General features: G+C 38.1%; 1 protein-coding gene across 4 annotated transcripts in view; it reads right to left on the minus strand.

The window, feature by feature from the left end:
• The window catches only part of LOC149185500 (calcineurin B-like protein 1), a 164,352-nt gene that overhangs the window by 106,059 nt on the left and 35,075 nt on the right, over window positions 1-23,218 (minus strand). For 3 of the 4 annotated variants that reach the window (XM_089410700.1, XM_089410698.1, XM_089410699.1), the window contains exons 3-4: window positions 1,155-1,237; window positions 845-904 (exon numbers count right to left, since the gene is read on the minus strand). In XM_089410700.1, the coding sequence (XP_089266826.1) occupies window positions 845-904; window positions 1,155-1,237 (143 nt within the window). The remainder of the gene's footprint in view (window positions 1-844; window positions 905-1,154; window positions 1,238-23,218) is intronic. The other variant, XM_089410701.1, reaches the window with a different exon arrangement.

The raw sequence follows: 23,218 nt of genomic DNA on the forward strand, positions 1-23,218 counted from the left end.
TCCAGACATGCTACCAGTTCCCCCTCTGGACATCATACTATACCAAGTTTCCTTCATTCAGCCTCAGATGTTAGGAGAGATAGGTCTACTCCATGACAGACCTACCTCATTTCTTTGGGTTCTTCTTGTTCCTAGTTCTTCTCCTCCTATACATCTCCACTTTGGAGCAGGTTACTGGGCCTGGGGTCAAAGGTTTTTCATGCTTCAGCTTGGAGCTCATTTTCTATTCTATGTTACTTTACTTTCTGCATCTTGGTTTTTATGGGAGACCTTTTGTTAATCCTGCTTTGTAATGACATCATTGTACTCAGCAGCCCCTTTGACCTACCTTCATGGTCATTGGTAGGACATCGATAAAATTATCTTATCTTCATTGTTATTAGAGAGGATAACAGATAACCTCCCAGATGCCTACAGCCACAACACATCACATACTCCATGTGGTATGAGAATGCAGAGGATGAAATTGTTTAGTTGTTGGGGGATCTTATAGTAATGGAAGTAAAAGTTTAAACAAGAGAGCATCAAGATCATTGTAGTATGAGCTTTCTGCTGTGTGACACATGTACCCTAGCTACAACCATTGTCACCAGCACTGCCAGTACTTGAGTTGATTTGAATATCATATTCTATTAGTCAACCAATATACTTTCAGATTTAGATAAGAGACAATCTTGAATTCTACAGTTGATATTTTGAGGAATGTACATAATCTCCTGGTTCTATTATCATTTTCGGTCATCTGTGAACCATCAATATAAAAATTCTTTCTTCCCATTTTCTGCTGTCACTGCTTCCGGGAACAAAATTTAAAAGCTCTGGAAGAAAAGAGGACCATGCTTACTCTATCTGAAAAAAGGTTCTCCTTGGATGTGCTCCTGAACAAAGCTAGCTGGAATGCTTCCTGGAGGGAAAAAAATACTCAAGAATGGATTTTAAAGCCATAATTAAAATGTCTATTCTAGTAGAAGCTTCCCGATTCATTCATTTACCACAATCAAAACACGAGAACCTCATAAATTTGTGTTCAAAAGCATAAAAAATAGATAGATTCCAAACATCTCTGTCACTCTTATCATAAGAAAACCTAAACAAATGAAAAATCCAGATATGTAAAAGAGTTGTAGAAGGTCTGAGTTGCAAAACAATAATACCTTGTGTATCACACCATCGTTAGTGACAGAGCTACTTAATTTCTTAAATAGCTCATACAAGGCCTCAACTTCATTTACGGAAACTACCTTGCAACAAAATATACGATGATAGATCAGATGTATAACGTTTATCACCCATTAATGATTAACTTGCATTCTGAAGATTAAAATAAAAATGCACGCTAAAATATACATTTAATAGATGGAAGAAATTTCCCTGCCCAGTAGATGAGAAAGAACTAAATACAGAACAACAGACAAAAGCAGAAGATAACTGCCATGTAAATAATATATATGGAAACAAAAACAGAGTAACAAAAAAGGAACTCCGAATATAACCTTGAGACTATTTCACATTTCTGAAACCAAAGTGTCTTACAGTGATGAGTTTATAGCTTTATCATTAGAATTTTATATTAGATTATGATTGCCTTTAATTTATGGGTTTTCCTCTAGAAGAGGGGTTTTGCCCTGGCTGAGTGCCTACATCTTGTGTCCTCTGTTGTGTTCGTGATCTTCATTGTTTGGCATTTGTCTTGATGATAAGAATATAATAATTGCAAAGAAGAAGTAATAAGAAACATCACAAGCAAGTGTCAAAGTAAGAGAAATCAAATTAATAAAACCCTAACTATGCTGCCCTAAGGATTTCTCAACATGGTATCAGAGCTATGGTCAATGATATAAGGCAACTCGAAGATCACAATTGATTGGAAGCAAAAAGGCTTCAAAAGGGACTGTTTAGGCCGAGCTACCTAAGAAAAGGGTCCAAACAAGAAAAGAGAATATTTCTGAGATCAGGGTCGTAGATTTAAAGTGGTTAAGAAACATCTTTTGAAGGATCTGAAAGGATAAACAATGAGCCCAGACAAGGCTGAATATCTAGTGAAGAATTCGAAGTCCTGTACATAAAAATATAAGGTCTGAACTTGTTCTCTAGATTCCGAAATTCATAAAGTACTGTAACAACTAGAGGTAGTCCTTCTAGCCAGCGAAGAGTTTAGTTGCAAAGGAAACCAAATAAGGGCATTCTCAAAGGACAGATTAGAATTTACATTTATCCAATAAGGTTGAGATCATCTTCAGAAAACTCCAAGTATCTTCTAAGTCATTACCAAAGTTTGTAGCAGCAAGAGATCTGTATAAGGTCGAGACCTAACAGTGAGTTATATATCAATCTTTGACAAGACCTGTAGCAGTCTCTTCATCTCACGAGTTGTGTCACCTTGAAGAAAAATCTAGTCCGCATCCATTGAAAGAGAACTAGATCTGTTTAAGAAACAGCCTTTTGTGCTTATTGAAGGCCCTAGTTTAAAGGGATGAGTCTGTAATAGAAGGCTACAGGAAGAAGCTCTTTGTGCATACTCCATCTTTGAGCAAGCCTATTATCTCTGTATCAAAGGAGAATTAATCTACAAGCAGTGATAGAAGAAGCATCAAGGATCTTGCACCAGCTTGTTGAAGGTAGCCTTGAAGATCATATTAAAATCAAGATTGGAACAAATACTTCAAGGATGAAATTAGAACAGAAAGAGGCATCTTGAAGAACCCATTGCAGCAGACATCTTGCAATATTGGAGAACTAAGGTAAGTATTCCTTGAGGTACGTATAATCATTTTAAGTTATATAAGGTATAACTCAATTTGGCTTAGGGTTTTGAGATCTCCTTATTGGTTCTAGGGTTTATAGCTTTCATATTGTTTAAAGGTGTTGGCTTCTAAATTCTAATAATCCCTTGTTGGCATTTGGAAACCCTAGTTAAAAGGAGAAACCCTAACCCTATTCTATTTTGTTTTCTCATAAAAACCCTAGCTTTTGGTCTCTAGGGTTTGTAGGTAGTCTAGGGAGAATTGGTCAACCCTAGTGAGAATAGATTTGAATTTAAGATTCACACCCTAGAGTTAATGTTTTGAGACTTGGGGTTTGGATCTGAAAACCCTAGGAATTCTCCTTCTCTAATTAGATTCCATGAGATTCCTAGATTGTCAAATTCATATATTTTTGGAGGTACTTGTTAATAAGTGTTGCATGTACATAAAAAATTGTTGATGCCATTCCTCATGAGAGGAAGCCCTTCAAAAGGAAACCCTACAAGGTTTGCAAAAGGATCAACTCAAGGTATATTTGAGACCACATGATTTGGAGCTAATCTTATTCATATAAAAAGGTACGATCATTTTGAAATTTTCTTTATATTACTAACTATCTCATGTCTAGGGTTTTGAATCATCAAGATTCTTATTTGGGGTGATTAATCTCTGAATTAAATCAAACCTTATCATACTATCTATCTTTTGTTCACTTTGGTAAAACCCTAATGTTTAGGGTTTGTTGACCACTGGAGTGGCACCTGATGATTATATGAAGACTCCATGCCCAAGGATGATCTAGAGGACACTTGTACCATCAGATATCATCAGTCAACAGAGTTTTTTAACTCTACTTCTATCTTTTCATCATCTTTCTTGTACCCAAATTCCACACCCTGTGGGGAATTGTAATAAGTGATACTAATAATGATGAGTTTTTGAGTCTGTAACAGGCCTAGGATATTGGGACTCGAACAGCAAACGAATACACTTTGGAGTGTTTTTTTAATCCGATTAATTATCCCTTCTTTTTCAGAGGTGGATAATTTTCTGGGTTTTTTCACTCATTTTTTACCCCAAAGCCGGGGTGACGGTTTGAAGATTGAGCCCCTAACACATCTTAGTGTCTAGAGTCGATGTGTATTACCATACTAGATCACACAAAATATTTCGTGGAATTTGGCTAGGTCTAAGTAAGATTTTTTAATAATTAAAAATTTCCCGCAAAACGGGATTTTTTAATTAATTTCTATGTAATGGTATTGTTGTCGCACAGATTGTCACGACAACGTTCAGACCGGGCGCTGTCACCCTGATCCCCGATCTCTCCATTTAAGCCTGTCTCCCGCGGCTAAGGGGGGTAGACCCTATGTGATGATGAAGACCAACTGTGGACCAGTTGGGTTGGGAGACACGAAGAAATAAGCACTAAATTGATTTTGTTAAGTTAAAAGACCAGTGCCTTATAAAATAAATGATTAAACGATTATTTATCAAATGCTGCAGAGATATGAACTCGTTAACAATCGTTTTACCATCAAACAACAGAGATTAACTTTAACCACATGCGAGATAATCTATAAATGTTTAATGACTTAATGATACTCCAGCAATTAAAATTTCGAAAGTTAAAGTGCTTCAACCACGTAAAAAGCTAACCAGAGATCACATTCATGTAGTTAATCTTCAAATGAACATTAAAGAATGTTTAAACATTAATTCCCACATCAAAATTTTAGCCTCAGCAGAAAAGATGAAACCTAAGAAATTCCCGAGCCAAGACTGAAATTGGCAAAAAAAAATTCCCAAAATATTTTTATATTTTTCAGATAAAACAGAACTTAAAACTAACTGAAACTCTTAAATCAAAAAAAAAAAAAAAAAACTTTTTGTCATTTTTTATTTTATTTACTTCTAACAAAATTAAATAATTCAAAACCTAAACTATAAGAAAAGAAAATTTTTATGTCCTTTTCAAAGATTTATAATTTTTAGGAATTTTTATTTATATTTTTAAAATAAAACTTAAAATTAAAATTTGAACTAAAACTAAATCGTTAAATCTAAAAAATTAAACAAAAAACTAAAACCCTAACTAAAGACTAAAGAACTTTTTATGGATTTTTTTTTTTTTAAATAAAATCTAGAAATAATGTAAACTTAAAACTAAATCAAAAATAATCTAATACATAAAAACTAAACAGAGTCTAAATAAAATTTTAAATCTAAAATGAAAATCGAACACAACTAGAATAAAAATAAAAAATGAAAATCGAATTTTTGTTTTAGTTTTTATAAAGCCCAAACAAATTAAAAAAAATGGCACCTACGTTAATTCCTAACCATATCAAAAAAAAATGAAAATCAAAACCTAAACTATCTTGCCATACGAATACTCATCCAGTCGTGATTCCTGCGTATTTTGAAACCAATTTACCTTTCGCTGCACGTTACGAGTGTGCCTGTGCAGGTCAGCAGCGAGAGAATTTTGTAAATGCAGGTCATAGCTGCACTGAGAGGGGAGAAATAAAACCGCATAAAGGAGGATCAAGCTGCGGCTGCGGGGAAAGGGGATCAGGTCGACGGAAGAGATGGGAAACCTGGACGGCGGCGTTAGCGGAAAGATAGTGCAGCGTGGAGAGAAGGACTGCGAAAATGGTTATTCCAACGAGGGAGATTAGACCACGCGGAAGGCTCTGAGAGCCCAATGGCACAGGGAAAGCGTGAATGGTTAGTGGACAGCATGAATAGAAGGTTCAGATGCGTGAAAGAAAAGAAAAATTCAAAGATTTGTTTGCTGGAGAAAGCTGCAATAGCGTAGCAAAGGAGCAGATGAGCGAGCTGCGTGAGGAATGGGGAATGGCGGAGAAGGATGAGGGACGTGTGCAGGAAAATGAGGCAACGGGATTGCAGATTTGAACGTGACTGCTGCAGGAGAGGCGTAGAAGGAAATGCGGTGAGATTGAGGTGGGACGATGGAGTTGGCTGCGTAGTGGATGCAGAAAAATAAAAATAAAAATGCGTGGAATAACAGTAAAGAATGGGATGGCAAAGGCGGTGGATTTTGAATGTTTTTATTTTTATATTTATTTTATTTTGAGGACTGAGTGCAGATACCCAGGGAATATGGGCGCATGAGCAGCGTAGCAGGTAAGAGTTTGGAAGTTTTTGCGGATCCGTTGATGGAAGAATGAGTGCGTTTGAGGGGCAAGCTTGTACAAGATGGAGCTAAGATGAGGCCCCAGGAACAGCAGACAGATGGCCTGAATAGAACCTCGAATTTCTCCAAAAAAATTGAAAATCTTTTTTTTTTTTTTTTTTGGAGAATGTCCCTGCAAAAAAAATGAAACCCCGGATGGCAGACTGCTTGAGATTATCTGATGAAACCCTGAAAAATTCTCATAGCCTGTGCCTGCAACCTGCAATGGGAAAACGAAAACCCAGAAAATAATATGTGCATAAAACAAAACTGAAAACCCTAAACCCAACAAAAATTTACAATATTTACAAACTGAAAAGCTCTTAAGCAGCCAGATTTATCAATAATCACAGTAATATTATCATAATTTAATTTTAATGTAAAACGCTTCAGAAAACCCTGCATGCATTCATAAAAAAAATTTCGAATGATAAGCCCGGGATCAAGAACTGGCTGGGCTCTTTCAGAAAACACAACCCGGGAGTTGGCTGGTTCAGCCGAGAACTTCCCCTAACGCCCGGTAATCTGAAAAAAAAGGATTTCCTGCACAACTTAAAATCAACCATCAACATAGAAGGAGAAAACAATAGTGAAACCCCGATCAAATGGAGATACCTGCCACTATATTTCAGAATCTAAACTATCATTCAAACCCCAAATATCAGACAAGATACATGTGCCTAGATCAATCTTCATTAAGCTATCATTAATGGCTGAAAATAAAATTATGCAGAAAAAATAGAACAATCTTACAGCATTTTCAGAAAAGTAACACTAGCAAGATTTTTAACCCCAAAGTCTTCTTTATTGCACAAAAAAAATGACTACAAGAGAGCTTTCTTTAGCACCAGACTCTCAGATCCAATCTTTCTCAAATGACCCCTAGCACCCTATTTAAAGGAAAAATTTCCAACAACTAGTTCGAGTGATCCACATCAAAATGATCTCGACCGTCGATGAGGATCAAGATATCTCTTAATCTCATCCGTCGAATTTTTAATGTATTAAAAAATTGAAATTCTGCATTTATTTACTCAAAATATTATTATTTTATTATTTTTAGGTTTTTACTTTATTTTATTATTTTTTTTTATTATTTTTTTTTATTTAAATTTTTATTTATTTTTTTAATTTATTTTATAAATTTTATTATTTTTTATTTTTTTGAAATTTTTATTTTTCAGTTATTATTATTATTATTATTTTTTAATTTTTTAATTTTTTAATTTATTTTTAAATGGATCCTCGAACTTAGCCTTTGGAAAAAATCACCTAGGACCTAGGACTTAGGACCTATGAGGGGATTAAAACATTTTCTAACCCTCAAGACACTGTACATCATGACTTTTACAACTTTACATCTCAAGGGGGAGAACCCATTTGACATAGACCCTCATAAACCACCCAGTTCTGCGACACAACTATAATCTAGCAGATTAACACACTAGGATTCTCCTAAGATTCTAATGACAAAATCCATTCCGGCTTTGGGGTTAGGCTGAAGGAAAACTCTGCCGATCATAGATCGGTGAGACAAAAAACCTTCCGGAACGTAGATTATCACTAGAAAATTAGGTCCACCTAGGCAATTTACATACATGACTCAACTCTGCTAAGATTATTTACAATTCAATATGCAAACTGGGTTTACAACATAAATTGATCAAGTCGACGATGACTATCAAATGGCACGGACATGTCGATCAAGCGCTATCCCTTTTTGCGAAGAAAAGGGGGTGTACTGCTGGGAAGTTGACACGTAATGGTCAACAGGTATAAATAAGTGGCCTTAGGAAATGTCTGGGTCGTGTGACTACTCGAAATTCATCCTCAGAGGCCCAGCATTATCTTAGGACCCACTTTGGGGGTCAAAAAATGACTTATAGTCCCTCAAAAGCCGATTTTTCAAATGATAGTAGCAAAAATGAGGAAAAATTTCAAAAAAATGAATAATTGGAAAAATTTATAAATTTTTCCAAAGTCAAAATAAATCAAATTTTGACATGGAAAGTTAAAGGAATATCAAAGGTGATGTAGCAGCAATGTGGGGCCCACCACATGGAGGAAAGTCAAAGTCAAAGTTCCAAGTGGCAAGTCAAATGGTCCAACGTTGAGTTAAAGAGGTGAAGTTGAAATATTACATATGGCTAAAGTTCAAATAATTTTATTTATTTCAATATGTTGGTGCAAATTAAAGTTTGTGGGGAAAAATAGTGACATGGCAGCCACATTAGAAAGACAAAGTCAACAGCGAGTCAAAAGAGTCTCGAATTATCCACTCAGCAGGTGTAAAATTCAGTTTAAGAGAATTCGTAAAGGTATGAGAAAGCCGTAGTCTAACTAGCCAGAGGAATTGCCCAGAAAGTAATGGAAATTCCGGTTATATTTAGAGAAAATCCGACAAGTATTTTTGTAAATCCAAGTTATAGTTGTTAAAATTCAAAATTTTAGGTGTCCTAGACGTTTTTGATGGTGCTGAATCCATTTCCACCATCAAAAACACGATTCAAACACTGCCTCTACAAGATTTTTTGAAATTTTTTTGCCTGGATTCCGACCACTTTTGGCCGTCCGGGCAATTCCTCCAACTCGGTAGACGACTCCTATAAGAAATGGTTCATGGATATGATAGTTAAAGGGGGACAAAACTGCCACATGGGACAGACTTTGTCTCCCACTTGTCCCCCACTAAAACTCATGGAGCAGTTAAGTTTATACGCAGCAGTTTGGGCATATTTTAAGCTCACAGATTTGGAAAAGTTTGAGTGGGGACAAAACTGCCACATGGGACAGCTCTTGTCCCCCACTTACTCTCACTTGTCTCCCACTCACATACATATCAGCCAATGGGATCAGCGCAGGGATATGTTACTGCCAGCCAAAAAGGATGATACACAGCAGTCTACTCCAACCTATAGGCAACCAGATTTAACACGTGTTTATCATCGTTTCATATGTTTGGGTTAACAACTAGTTGAGTGGGATATTTTTCCTACTTACTCCCACTAAGTTTCACAATTGTCTAATCAAAGTAATGTGTATATCAGTTAAGGGGATACGCTGGCAGCTTAAGGAGATTTTTTATTGAAATCTACAGCAGTTCGTTGGCAGCCTACAGCCAGTAACTTAGCCACTTGGAATTTGACTTGCTAGCATTGGGATCTTCACCCTTCCACTTGTCACTTGCACTCACATTGGGATTGGCTCCCATTTGCCTATTTAAATGAGCTTTGGCTCTCATCTTTGCATCTTTAGAACGAGCTATTGGGCTTGCGGAGACTCTGCTAGATTTTGTATTCATCTTTCATATAATAAAAGAGACTTTGGGGTACTATTGTGTTGGTGTTCTCCTTCCATTTCTTGAGGTGATGTTATTTCAATTTTTGTGCTTTACATTCTACATATATGTTGGATTATGCTAGTTATCATTTTGCCACTTGTTTGGATTAACATATGCAAGCTATCTTGTATGGTTTTTGGGTTAGAGAAATACTCTAGGAAGAGGAGCACTAGAAGATTTTTGGTGAAATCTCTAGCCTTCTCCTCCATTGTATAATCTAATCCCTTATGATTGCTAACATCTTTTTCCAAGTGTGTAGAGATCTTTAGATTTGGTTGAAGGATTTACTTGGGCGTGGGGTAGCCCTTCAATAGACGAACTAACACCCAAGATCAAGAATAGAAGGACCCAATCGGTTTGCCTCAAGGATCTTATCAAACGATTTTGAAAGAGGGAGTTCCCTTTTCTCTAGCTTATTAAGATCACATAAATTTAAATTAAATATTTTTCTTGAGCAATATCTTGTGATTTCAAAGATTTTATTTGCTACCTAGAGCATTGTTTTAACTAGACAAGTATGGAGTTCTACTTGCATGTCTTGATCTAGTTCTTGTACACTAATTGTAGATTATCATTTTGACTATTTCATGTCATCTTTGTCTCCATTTCAAGATTGTTTTGCTTTCAATTTTTGAAGCATTCTACTTTTGTTTTAAGCAAAATACAATTTCATTTCTTAAAGAACAAATACTTGGAAGACACTGGTTGTTTATGTATTTCATGTTTATCTTATGATGGTTATTGCTCATATCAGTTTTTGCTTATAAATCTTAAAGAAATAATCTATTTAACTCTAACAATTCTACTAGAAACTCACATCTCTTTTTTAACTTAACTTTTCATTAGGGACCACCCCCCGTAGCTAACCTAGGAGATAGCTAAACGAAGAGAGAAGGGATTCAGTGTGACAGCCCCTTCTCTGAGTTCCCTGCCACCAACCACACCTTGTGGGGTTGAAGGCTTTTCTCACTGACTTGTAGGTAGGTGTAGGCGGCAGGGTCAACAGGGTTCACTATAAAAACCCTAGCCTTTTACAATTTGTTGATGATATCTAGAACATTTGATAAAACCCTAGCTCTTTAGGGTTTGATGAATTAGGTTTTATGACAAAACCCTTGTAATAGTTAATGTAAGATCCTAGGAATGAAACCCTAAGTGTATATATTTTCATATGATTAAAACCCTGTAATGCCCAAAATTTGAAATACAGCAAACATGTAAATACTCATAAGCTGGAAAACAAGAATGCATAAAAATGTAATTTGCCCATACCTGAACTGCTAGCTGATTGTTGATTCTGCTATTGAACTGGCGATTCCGCTGCAGGTGATGCCGTGGCTGTTTTGACCCAATTTTCGAGAGGCCAATACCTCCCAACCAGACTGAGCAAACCTAGCTGCTCAATCCAGAAAGCTCTCCACAGAGGCTCTCTGTCCCTCCGTGCCCAGACCTCAGACCACTTAAAGCTCTTCAATGGATAAATCCCTTCTCCCAGTTTTCTCCTGGTGAATTTATGCTTCTCATCCTCTGCTGCCCCTCCCTGGTTTTTTTTCCCCCCCACGCATCGGTCCAGAATAGCGATATATATAGGCAGGCTTGGCGGTGGCCACCCTCCTGCTTCCGGCCACCGCTCTTCTCCCTCTTGACACGCCTCCGCATGCAATTCAACTCTCTCATATCCTGTCCTGGCAGCGCCGCTCTGCTATAACTTCTCAGCTGGTCGGCGCGCCATCATTAATGGTTTCAGTGATAGTTCTGGTAGGTTATCGCATACATCTTCATGAATCTATTTATTTAGCTTATAGCATATAAACTTTATATATAATCTGTAAGGTTTCAATTATATACTTTATAATATCTCTATTTATAAAGTTCCATTTACACTTTATAATATTTACATTATATAAGGTTCCATATATATATATACTTTATTTATATAAAGTTCCATATATATATATATATATATACTTTATAACTTTTACATTATATAAGGTTCCATATATATATATATATTTTATAACTTTTATTTATAAAATTCAATTATATATTTTGTAAATTTAATATATATATACATTATAAAGTCTAATTATATATTTTATAAAATTTTAACTTATATATGTTTTAAATTTAAATTGTATTCATAAACTTAACATACTTATAGTTTAAATTTCCTCACAATTGGTTTTATTATAAGTTTAAAACTTTATAAAATGGATTAATTTAGCTGGGTTGTTACATACTCCCCCCCTTCTGAGAACTTCGTCCCGAAGTTTAGAGTTTTAGGGTCAAGGTTTTTGATGGACATGACCTTTTCTATCCCGGTCCCCAAGCTATTCAAAATCATCCTATCCTTCCTAATCTCTTCCACTCCCATCCTATCCGTCCTCTACTGGAGTATGCCGTGGCGTCAGTTTCACTGATCTAACCATTCATAACTCTAAGGTGACAGCGTCGGTTATACCGACCTGATTCTCAGTAGGCATCCGGCAGTCATCATCACACGTCTAGGGGAGCGTGACTCGCACAGTCCTCCCATGACCCCAGGGTTCGAAGGATAAACGGTGGGTAACACCTCCACCCCTCCCAGTAAAATTTGGCTGATACCTTATCATAGAATCACTTTGAGCTTTAACTGATCTGAGGTTCTGTCATCACGTGGTCATCTCGAAAATTGGATCAATTATCTGCAATCATAGTTTATCTGCAATCTTACACTTACCCAGCATTTGTAAAATGTGCATCAGCATATTCGAAATAACTTATGTATTATCTACATATGATACTACAGCATAACAGAATTTTGTCATTTTCTATGCATGTATTCTGACTTTTCTTTAGGATGTATTCACTTCCTGTCTTCTATTTCAGTTGCTCATCTTTGACATGCATAAATAAAACAGATTTATATTGTTTCAATTTCTACCAGAAGTAAAATCATTTAACGGCCTTAACTTTACTTCAACATTTATAATTTAGTAAAATAATCACATATATTGTTTTGGTATCCATGTACCAGCAGGAATTAAACACATATTATTTTGGTATCCATGTACCAGCAGGAATTTAAACATATATTATGCCACAAAGTTTCATGTTTATCACTAATCATTCAAATGTTTTTGGGTCTCTGACAGTAGTGAAGTAAATATATACTAAACATAGTGTAAAGTTCTTCAAAATGGACATAAACTAGGGTATCTCTGACATATGTCCTCTGTATTCTCCCAAGTTGCTGATCCAGGACTATACTTGTCCCATTGGACCTTAACTTGGTCCACCAGACGGTTCCTTAACTGCCGAACTCTACGTTCCAGTATACGTAAAGGTTCGACCGTTATGACTCCCTCGTCCGATACCTGCAATTCTTTCCACTGGATGTTATGAGATAGATCAGCTACATAATGTCTTAATACAGAAACATGAAATACATTATGAATGGGTTGTTACAAACCCTAACTTGGTCTAGTTGTATTAAAGTTTTGATAATTGTATCTAGGGTTTATGACTAAACCCTAGTAGAGATTGATATAAGATTCTAGGGCATGATAATAAAACCCTAGATGTAAAATGCTTTCGCTGCGATTGAAATCAGTTGTTGATATCTAAAGTTTAGTTTTGATAATGAAATCTAGGGTTTGCGACAAAACCCTAGCAAAGATTATTGTGAAAATCTAGGGCATGAAAAGTGTAACCCTTATTGATTGTAAACCTAACTAGGTTTAGGTTTTGGATATCTAATGATTGATTTCTTATTCAAAGTTTTAATAACCCTAGATGCTCCCATTGTATTGATAAAATTGACTTCATATATATTTGTACTTGGTTGTACTAGTTGTTGAAAATTAGTAGGTACATAATCTTCAAAATGTTGAAGATGCTTACCTACCTCACACTTGATGATGACTTGATGATTATGTTGAGCATTATGGAAAGAGGAGAATCTTGATTAATAGATGACCTTGTTGCCATGTGAAGATAGAAGGAATGATTTTCCGAAAGGTTGAAGTTCTCCAATGATATGACGATGCGAAAGAAAGAACCTTTGTGGCTGAGTTGTTGATGGATTTGTCCCCTAGTAGAGAAGAAGCTTGGATAAAGAAAGTGTATATCTCCCAAGTTAAGAGGGAGGGCGTATTGTGACAGTTATAGTAAATACCTTGAAGAAAGACTAATATCGGAGAAAGGCTAAAGCACTACAGATGGTTATTCATGATTGATGAAGTTGTGAACAAAAGTTGGATGTTTTGGGAAGTGTTGAGGACAAGTTTGGTGTTGCTGGAGAAGTTGAAGAAGGAAGCCCCCATGAAGATTTGTTTGGATAATGTGATGACCTAAGCAGCATTTGAATAGTTGAAGACCCCGAAGTTTAGTGCTAGCATGCAAGAACATATACATTGAAAGCTTGATACTGGTTGGGGTCGTGAAACTACAATATGTGCCAACAGATGAACAAGCAGTCGATGTATTGACGAAATTTCTTCGCAACAAGAAGTTAGTTTATTTTAGGAGCATGCTCGGATTGGTGGATATCTCTAATTTGGTTAAGAGGGAGAGATGAAGTACCATAAAGCTACTTGTATGTTGGTACTTGGAAGTACATCTTGGCCTAGTTAATATTGAGATCTCAGTTGATGTCTAGATCCCAATGAGGGAGGGTATTGTGTGGAGCTCCAGTTTAGTGTTGATACCTGGATCCATGTAAGGGTTGGTGTCAGGGCATGGAGGCTTAGATGGTATCTATATCCTGTTGGATGGATACCAGGGTTGTAGCCTGATGGTACCTATGGTGGAAATTGCCTAGATGACACCTTAGTCCCTGTTGGGAGGATACCTTGGCAGTTAGGGTATCCCTAGCATTGCGTATGTTGTTGTACTCTTCTTAGAACATTTCAAATTGAGGTCAACCTTGTACCAACTGAACAATTACGAATACCTCCCTAGTTAACAGGAAGTGTTGAGAAATGTAAGTAGTATTGGTCTTCATAATTGTATTTGAGTCATGATGTAATCAATTTGTCAAAAGAAAGAAAAGAAAAATTAATTTTATGAGCATGGGTATCATGCTCTATGTATTTTGTTTCTATATCAAGCCTCCATTGAAGGCTTTGAGGTTTGTATCATAAGTCATTGTCCATGTCATTATGTTATAGACCCTTCTTGGGCTTTATATATCAAGAAATAAATTTGTAAAAGAGTCAATATTGTAAGACTAGCCTCCTCCATCAAATTGGCATGCCCACTCTTTGTGTCAGCCTCATAAAGGAGCTTCGAACCACTATAAATAGTTGAGCATTCGACCTATTATGAGATTATCCATCCATAAATTCGATCTGCAGTTTTCAAGTGAAGAAGGAAGCACGAAGAAGTCTAAAGAGAGGTATTTATCATTACAAAGAAGGAATAATCATAGCAAAGAAGGAAGAGATCTTTGGGAGCCGAGATTCTCTATTTTCCTGCCACACATGCGAAGGACACTGAGTTATATTGCATGGCCAAAGGTGCAGACTGAACTTCAGTATTGCAAAGAGAGTCGAAACTTTTGTTGAAGCACTGATTTGTGTTGACTTGTGAAGAAATGGGCCTAAGCTTGACTAATATTCTTGGGAGGATGACTTGATGGATGAGAGGAAGTCTATGTTTTGGTCAAAGGGTCTACGTTGTCTCATTTGATTTGATTCTAAAGAAGAGAAGAAAAATTTCTAGGTTTTCCCCTCGAAGATGGGTTTTGCCCTGGCTTAGTGCCTACATCTTGTGTTCTTTGTTGTGTTTGTGATCTTCATTGTTTGGCATTTGTCTTGATGATAAGAATATAATAATTGCAAAGAAGAAGTAATAAGAAACATCACAAGAAAGTATCAAAGTAAGAGAAACCAAATTAATAAAACCCTAACTATGTTGCCCTAAGGATTTCTCAACAAGATATACCCTTTAGGTGAATTTGCATGTCCTGAGGTTAAAGAAACTTGGCCTCATTCATGGATCAGAAAGATATAAGTTCAAGTGTGTATTAGTCCTCAGGAATTTTGTCTCAAAATGCCTTAGATCAACTACAAAAATTAGTTCCAAACCTTAAATCTGAGCATCAAAGTATGCCCCATCCACAGTGTGAGAACTTTGCCAAGAAATGGGCTGGAACAAAACACAAAAACCCTTGCTCAGATCAACCTCAAAATTTGCAAGAAAATTCAACTTCTTCAACAAATAGTCTTGTGCAAATGGATGCCTCAACTTATCATGAAAGTCTCTGAATATGCTTTGTCACAAAGGGTTGAAGGGCCTCAGGAAGTCTGAATTGATCCTCTCCACAAATGCCTTAGGAACCAATGAAACTATGTCTTGGATACTCAACCAAAAATGTTAAATTTATAACTCAAAAGGGCCACAGAGATATGTCCAGAATTTACCCGCTCCTCCGCTCCTACTGGAAGGACGCTCCAATGCATTGATTTACAAGCTCCAACTCGAAGGAGGCTCCAACGCCCTAGCTTTATCAGCTCTGACTGAAAGGATGCTCCAATACCCTGCCACCCTAAAGTGTTCTCAGACTCCAACCTGAAGGAGACTCCACCCTTCGCCTTGCACCACTTCAATTCACCACAGTGGACCACGATTTCATCTCATTTTCAAATTGGATCCACGGTCATCATATATCATTGAATGGTAAAAAATATCATAATCTACAAACTGTTGCACAAACTGCCACTGTCACTACAATGTGCATAAGTAGCTCTACTCAAGATATATATGTGTTATGCAACCAGATCACAAAAAAGAAGAAAACATAAATCAACGACTTCAAAATTAGCCTCTTCGAGGGGGCAACCTCCTTTACATCACATAAATGAACAATTCTTGGATGATTCAAATGATAAGGCCTTCTTGTTATATATAGGAGTCTAAGGGGTCACAATATAATCAGAGCCTACATAACAATAATAATGCAAGATCACAACAATATCAATAGCGGACTTCTATGAGGTACAACAATAACAATATGGGGACTACATGGACACAACAATAACAATAGGGCTACACTAGTATTATAGGGACCTAACATGCCCCTCTCCTTCAAAAAAGTGTTGTCCTCAATGCTTGAGTAGTTTGGATGCTTCTGCATAAAATTCTCATCCTCCCATGTGGAATCTGTAGAAATTCTCACTGTAGATTAATCTGATTATGCAATGTACTAAAGCAAAATACTTAATCTACTTCTACAATCAAACTTGCGGAAGCTTAATCGATTTGAGCAAGATCAAACAGAACACATATAACAGAGAAGAAGAATCAATCACACATGAAACACAGAAGAATACTCTGGGGAAAGCCTCAGCTAAAAACCCCGCTATCTGTATTATCATACAAGTGGAAATATCTCAGGATTACACAAAACTTTAGCTCTCAAGCTATCCAACTCTCAGTACAATCCCTCACTGCTGCTCATAGACAAAATAGACAACACATATGCCTTCTCCACCTGTCCTCCAAGCTGCCTATTTCCTTGCGTTGTTTCTCCTGGGTGATCCAGCTGTAACCTGTGTGATTCTCACCTCACACACTGCTCTGACCTCTGTAGTAACTGCGCAATCCTCAAGGAATGAAAATCCTTCTGCATGCAAGAGATATTCTCATAGGAATATTCTAGCAACTGATAGTACAATCCCGCACTGCCCCTGCCTTTAATCTCCACTGGGTCTTTGTCTGAACTAACATGCATGAGTTATTTATGAGAGAAGATTCAGTTATCTAGAGAACACTAGTTGCATGCATGCATGCATTAACTGACTGAACTCACAATTAGTTCCACAAACTATTTGGAACTAATTTAACTGGACTTAACTCAGTTAACTGAGCTAACTAATTACAACTCAAATACAACTCACCCTTATCTCCTTAATTAAGGGATAATTTCCTCAATCAAAGGGATAACTGTTGCATGTCTTCACAAAGACTTCATGTTTGAATTTCACCAACTAATTAACTCAAGATGAATTAATTAATTATTTTTCAAACAGCTGGTGAGACTAAATTCAAATTTTAATTCTCAATTTTAATTCAAGGACAAATTAAAATTGGAATATATCCTGAAATGCTATCTATAACAATGCTATTTTTAGCATTTCTATTTTTAGCATTTCTTGTTGCTATTTTCAATAGAATCTTCAGCGGGTAAGTTCTTCCACTTAATGAGATACTTTGAAATTGATCTATTGCCTCTCTGCTCACAACCCTCTACTAACTCAATACACTCAGCAGTATATAAAATCACTCAACATCTCAACAATAACAAACCCTAACTGCAACAATAACTCTATTCACAAACCAAATCTACTCAACATATCTTGCATGCACACTTCAACAACATTCCCATTATCATCATCAGTAGTAGCATGCATCAGACTAAAGACTCTCTGCAATATACAAACCCTAGCATTGGCAACATATCATCATTCTATTCTGACCAGATATGCATTCTAGCTCAAAAGTACCTATCTCTACTTCCTCGGGATCAGTGCTCGACAACAAATCAAGCATGCTCAAAATACATCAAGCGCTAAGAGAAATATGCTCAAAAACCATATGTTTACAGTGACCATAGACTCAAAATAAGAACTAAGCATACACACTATTTATGACAAGGTAATCTTATTATATCAGCAATAGTGAATACAAGGCTATAACATGTTAATTTTCCACTGCTCTATGCTCTATCAATTATTTCAGCCCCAATTCACTTTCTTCAATAAGCGATCTTTTCAACAACAATTAATTCTTTCAATGATTAATAGTAATTGAAGATAGAACAGTAAATTCAATGACAATAGGAGACAATCAACAACATCAACAAGAGACATAGATTTGGTCAAAGACCAGGGAAAAACCCCACAAGGAGGAAAACCCTTTGAAATTCTTCTTCTATTAGATTGTCATAAAATGTTCAATAGAGAGTACAATGAGCCCAAATCCATAAGAGTCAAGGTCAAAGTTTGACTTATCAACAAATCAACTGTCCAAGATTCAAATGCTAAAGAAGAAAAGTCAAATTTGTCCAACTATCATAATCTGCAATTCTGGTCAACAGTCAACGTGCCCTAACTAGTCCACAATTCTGCGATCAAAGTGCTCCAATCAAACTCGGTCAAAGGTCAAAGAGTGCGGCCTCAAATGCTGGTCAAACAGAGCCCAAAACAATCCAAAAATATAAAGTCAAACTCGGTCAAAGGAGAGAAAATTTTGCAGTCATGTCTACAACTTTTCCTACAATCAGCCTAGGTCAAACTCCTTCAAACGCCTTAGTTTTTTTGCCAAAAAATGTGGCCTACCCAAATAGAAATTCTCCCAAAAGATCGAACCAAAAATCAACCCAGAAATTCAAAGCTAACATTGGTCAAAGTTGCAAAAGGCTTTAGATTTCGACCATTTGTAATTTCGTCCTCCCTTCGCACATGTGAGAGAAACCTTGCAATTTTCAAATGTATCAAACCCAAGAAGAGATGATGAGATGATGTGATGATGATGTCCAAATGAGGCTCCTTGACTTGTATTTATAGATGTTGGAGGAGGGGCAATTTGTCCTCTAGGCCGACTTGATCAAATGTGACATTGTGGGCTTCACTTCAAACCAGTGCTTCAAAGGTCAATTTTGGTCCTCTGAATCTAGTCCAATGATTGGAATTTGTCACTAAGCTACCAAATTAACAATCCCTCTCAACTAGGGAGAAATTCCAACTGCATCATGTGATCATCGAAAGTATCCTATCATCAAATCATGGACCATCTTTGCTCAACTCTATCTGTGAAAACATTCTTGAATCTAAAGAAGAAGAATCATAAGGGAGCTTTAGCTACCACCATCTATATCCATCGGGGAGCCACTGCTACCACCCGGAATAACTGCCAGCGATGAGCCAATGCTACGACCCGGGAATCCACAAACAATAGGAGGGATGCCACTTACCTTATGAGGTAAGGATAACACCTATCCCACTACCTGGCGATAATAGGAGGGATAACACTTACCATAAATGGTAAGGATCACGCCTATCCTATTATATGTTGATCTTCCCACCTTGACCCTCAAAAGTCAGTGGTAGAACACCTGCATCTCTAGCTTGAGCGGGATGCCACTTACCATAAGTCGTAAGGATCACGCCTAACTCAAGCAGCCAGCACCCATTGTCCAGATCGGTGGGAAAGACTAGGGTATAATCTGCTAGACCAAGATAGGGGGAGATACCTGACTTATCATAACAGAGAAGGTGTTGAAATTTGGTACCGGAGGACAGGTGGTTCCCTAAGGCTTTGATCTTTGGCCTAGGGAAAAGTGTCCAAAAGAATTTAATTTTTCTCCTAAAGTGACTATAATTTTTATAAAGTCAAATCTAATTTAAAAGTGACTTTAAGTGATAAAGTTACTAAAGTCTAATGTTAAAGTGACTTTAATAAAGTCAATGTAAAATTAGAAAGGAAAAGTGACTTTGGAAATAAATGACTAAGTGGGTCTTTATTAAAGTGGGGTGAATTAAAAAATAGAAAGTGAGATTTAAATAAGCATTTAATCTCAGCCCTAGATCTCAATCTATTTCAGCCATTGGATTTAGGGATTCCCCAAAAGTCACTTAGGGTTAGATTAAAGGAGGGAAAGGAGGAAAAGGTCATTCTTTTTTCATGAGCAGATTGAGAGAAGGAGAGCAAGAGAGCAAGGGAGATTTCTGGACAGTGAGGAGAAGGAGGCAGCAGCTTGGCACACATTCCAAGGCAGTTTTACAGCAATCCGTACAGCAGTTTTGGAGGCGACCGTACAGCAGTTTTGAAGGAGGTCGTACAGCAGTCCATACAGCGTTTTGAAGGAGGCCATACAGCAGTCCGTACAGCGTTTTGAAGGAGGCTGTATAGCAGTCCGTACAGTGTTTTGGAGGAGGCCGTACAGCAGTTTTGAATGAGGTTGTACAGCAGTTCGTACAGCAGCTTTGAAGGAGGTCGTACAGCAGTTTTACAGTAGTCTGTACAGCAGTTTGGAGGAGGCCGTACAGCAGTTTCCAGTTGACTGTGAGGCACGGAAAATGAGATAAGTTGTAAAAGTTTGCTTGTTGATTTTTGCTGAATATTTCTCTCACTGTAAAAGCATTTTCCAAAAATAAGAAAGAGCTTTCGAACTGGTTTTCCCCAAGAGTTGTAGGGGGTTTTTCCAGGGTCACCTTGACCAAAAATCACTGTGTTTAAATGTGTTAAATGGCTGTTTGTATGTGCTGATATCCATTTCTGCATTTGCCAGCATTTTGTTATATTTCCAGAATTTGTGTTTTCAGCAAAATTTATTTTCCTGTTGTTGAATGTATGGATATGGGAAAGGGCATTTAACTATTTTGGAGAAATAAGGTGAAACTGAAAACCGGGGTGGGAAATGAGAAATTTTTACATGGTATCAGAGCTTGAGTGCTGAAGTGCAGTTTGGGACAGCAAGGAGGAAAATTACAGCGTGCTGATTTTTCACTCAGAAAATTCCAGCAAGCTGATTTTTCACAAACAGCAGTTTTATCCTTACTACAACAATGCTATTTTTCAGTTTTAGGACAGCAGGATGTCATTGGGATTGAGGGTGGAGGATAGGTTGGATGGGCATTCCAATTACAGCGTTTGGAAGGAGAGAATGCAGAGTATCTTTGAGGAGGCAGAAGTCTGGGACATCATGGTGCATACCACACAGAACCCTGTTGTTGTGCCTACTGATGCTACTCAGTTGGCTGCTTATAATAGAAAGAACAACAAGGGTAAGAGACTGATTCTAGATGGAGTCAAAGACCATTGCATTCCTCATGTGAGAGGAAAGAGAAATGCCCATGAGATGTGGACAGCATTGTCCAATCTCTACCAGAGTACCAATGAGAACCGGAAAATGGTCTTGAAGGAAAAGCTGAAGACCATTAAGATGGGCAATGATAGTGCAGCTGGATATCTCACAAAGATTACTAATGTGAGAGATGAGTTGGCAGCAGTTGGAGAGGTCATTCCACCCACTAAGTTGGTGCGGATTGCAGTGAATGGCCTCCCCCGTTCATGGATGAACTTTGCTGATGGGGTTTGTGCACGTGAGACCCTTCCCACATGGGAGAGGTTTTGGGATGATTGCATTCAGACAGAGATCAGGAAAGGTCAGCTTGGGGCAGCCAAGCCAGTTGAGCAGGATGAGGATGTAGCACTGTTTGCAGAAGGCAAGAAATGCAAAGGGAAGAAGCAGGCTTCCACAAGCAATGGTGGGGGCAAAGGCAAAGGTAAAGGTAAACAGGGTAACACACAGAAGGACTATTCCAAGGTGAAGTGTTGGAATTGTCAAAAGATGGGACACTATGCAGTTGTGTGTCCGAAGAAGAAGATGAAGAAGGGGAAGAACCAGAGAATGGCAGCTTCAGCAGAGGTTGAGGACTTTACAGATCGTTTTGACCGGGAGTTTGCGTTCACTGCGTGTAAGTCCTCTAGTGCAAGATCACCTGCCACACAGGTTCAGAGGGAGCATGCTTTTCCCTTGATTAGCGGAGCATCTTCGGGTATCTGGTATGTGGACAGTGGGGCTTCACGTCACATGACAGGAGTCCGTGAGTACTTCTCAGAGCTTTCAGAGAGTGGCACTGATATAGAGGTAGTACTCGGTGATGACAGAGTTGTTAGAGCAGTCGGTGTGGGGACACTGACATTTCAGAGGGAGTCCAAACCTCCCTTGAAGGTGTCAGATGTTCTTTATGTGCCAGGGATGAGGAAGAACCTCATATCCGTATCAGCTTTGGAGGACAGAGGATATGAGGTACTGTTCAGGGGAGGACAGGTGTTGATGTATCCCAGGGGCACTCCAGCTGATTCAGCTAGAGTGATAGGTGTACACCATGCAAAGGTGTACAAGTTTGCATTCCAGCCCCTTTTGGCATTGAGCAGTAGTACCGACAGCAGAGCTAGCAGTTCTGAGCTATGTGAGATTTGGCACCGCAGGATGGGGCATATGTATCATGGAGCCTTGAGGACCTTGCGGGAGATCACTACAGGTGTGCCAGATTTCAGTACTGATCACTTTGATACTTGCAGAGGATGTGCGATGGGCAAGTTTGCCAAATCCCCTTTTCCCAGCAGTGACAGCAGAGCGACTGGGATTCTTGATTTGATTCATTCCGATGTGAGCGGTCGGATGCCTCATGTTTCCTTGAGTGGATATGAGTACTATGTTTTATTCATGATGATCACTCTAGGAGGACCTGGATTTATTACTTGAAGACCAAGAGTGAGGTCTTCAAGCGGTTTCAGGAGTTCAGAGCTCTTGTGGAGACACAGACAGGTCAGAAGATCAAGTCCCTGAGGTCGGACAATGGGCGAGAGTACACCCTTGGAGAGTTTGTTGACTATTGTGCAGAGGCAAGCATTAGGAGGGAGTTCACTGTTCCTTACAACCCCCAGCAGAACGGGGTTGCGGAGAGGAAGAACAGATCCATCGGAGGGGCTGCTAAAGCCATGTTACATGATCAGGGGTTGCCATTGTTCTTGTGGGTAGAGGCCTGCAACACAGCTGTTTATTTGCAGAATAGGAGTCTGCATCGTGCCTTGGGGCACATGACTCCGGAGGAGGCTTTTTCTGGGAAGAAGCCTGATATTGGTCATCTTCGTATCTTTGGGTGCATTACATACTCCTACATACCCAAGGAGAAGAGGACCAAACTAGAGCCCACCGCAGAGAAGGGTATCTTTGTGGGCTACAGTGAGACCTCAAAGGCCTTTCGGATTTACATTCCTGCACAGAGGAAAGTTGTTGTCAGGCGGGATGTGAAGTTCGAGGAGGACAGGGCCTTTAGGAGATCACGGGAGTTAGAGTATCTAGATCAGCCAGACCCTCAGCAGCAGTTGAGTCAGTCGCAGGGATCCAATGGGCAGGGATCAGGAGGATCCGGAGGTACATCT

Source organism: Pinus tabuliformis, chromosome 3_1 (genome assembly GCF_031772625.1).
Source record: "Pinus tabuliformis cultivar Carrire ecotype Pingquan chromosome 3_1, CPIR1, whole genome shotgun sequence".
In the NCBI taxonomy this organism is placed as follows: domain Eukaryota; kingdom Viridiplantae; phylum Streptophyta; class Pinopsida; order Pinales; family Pinaceae; genus Pinus; species Pinus tabuliformis.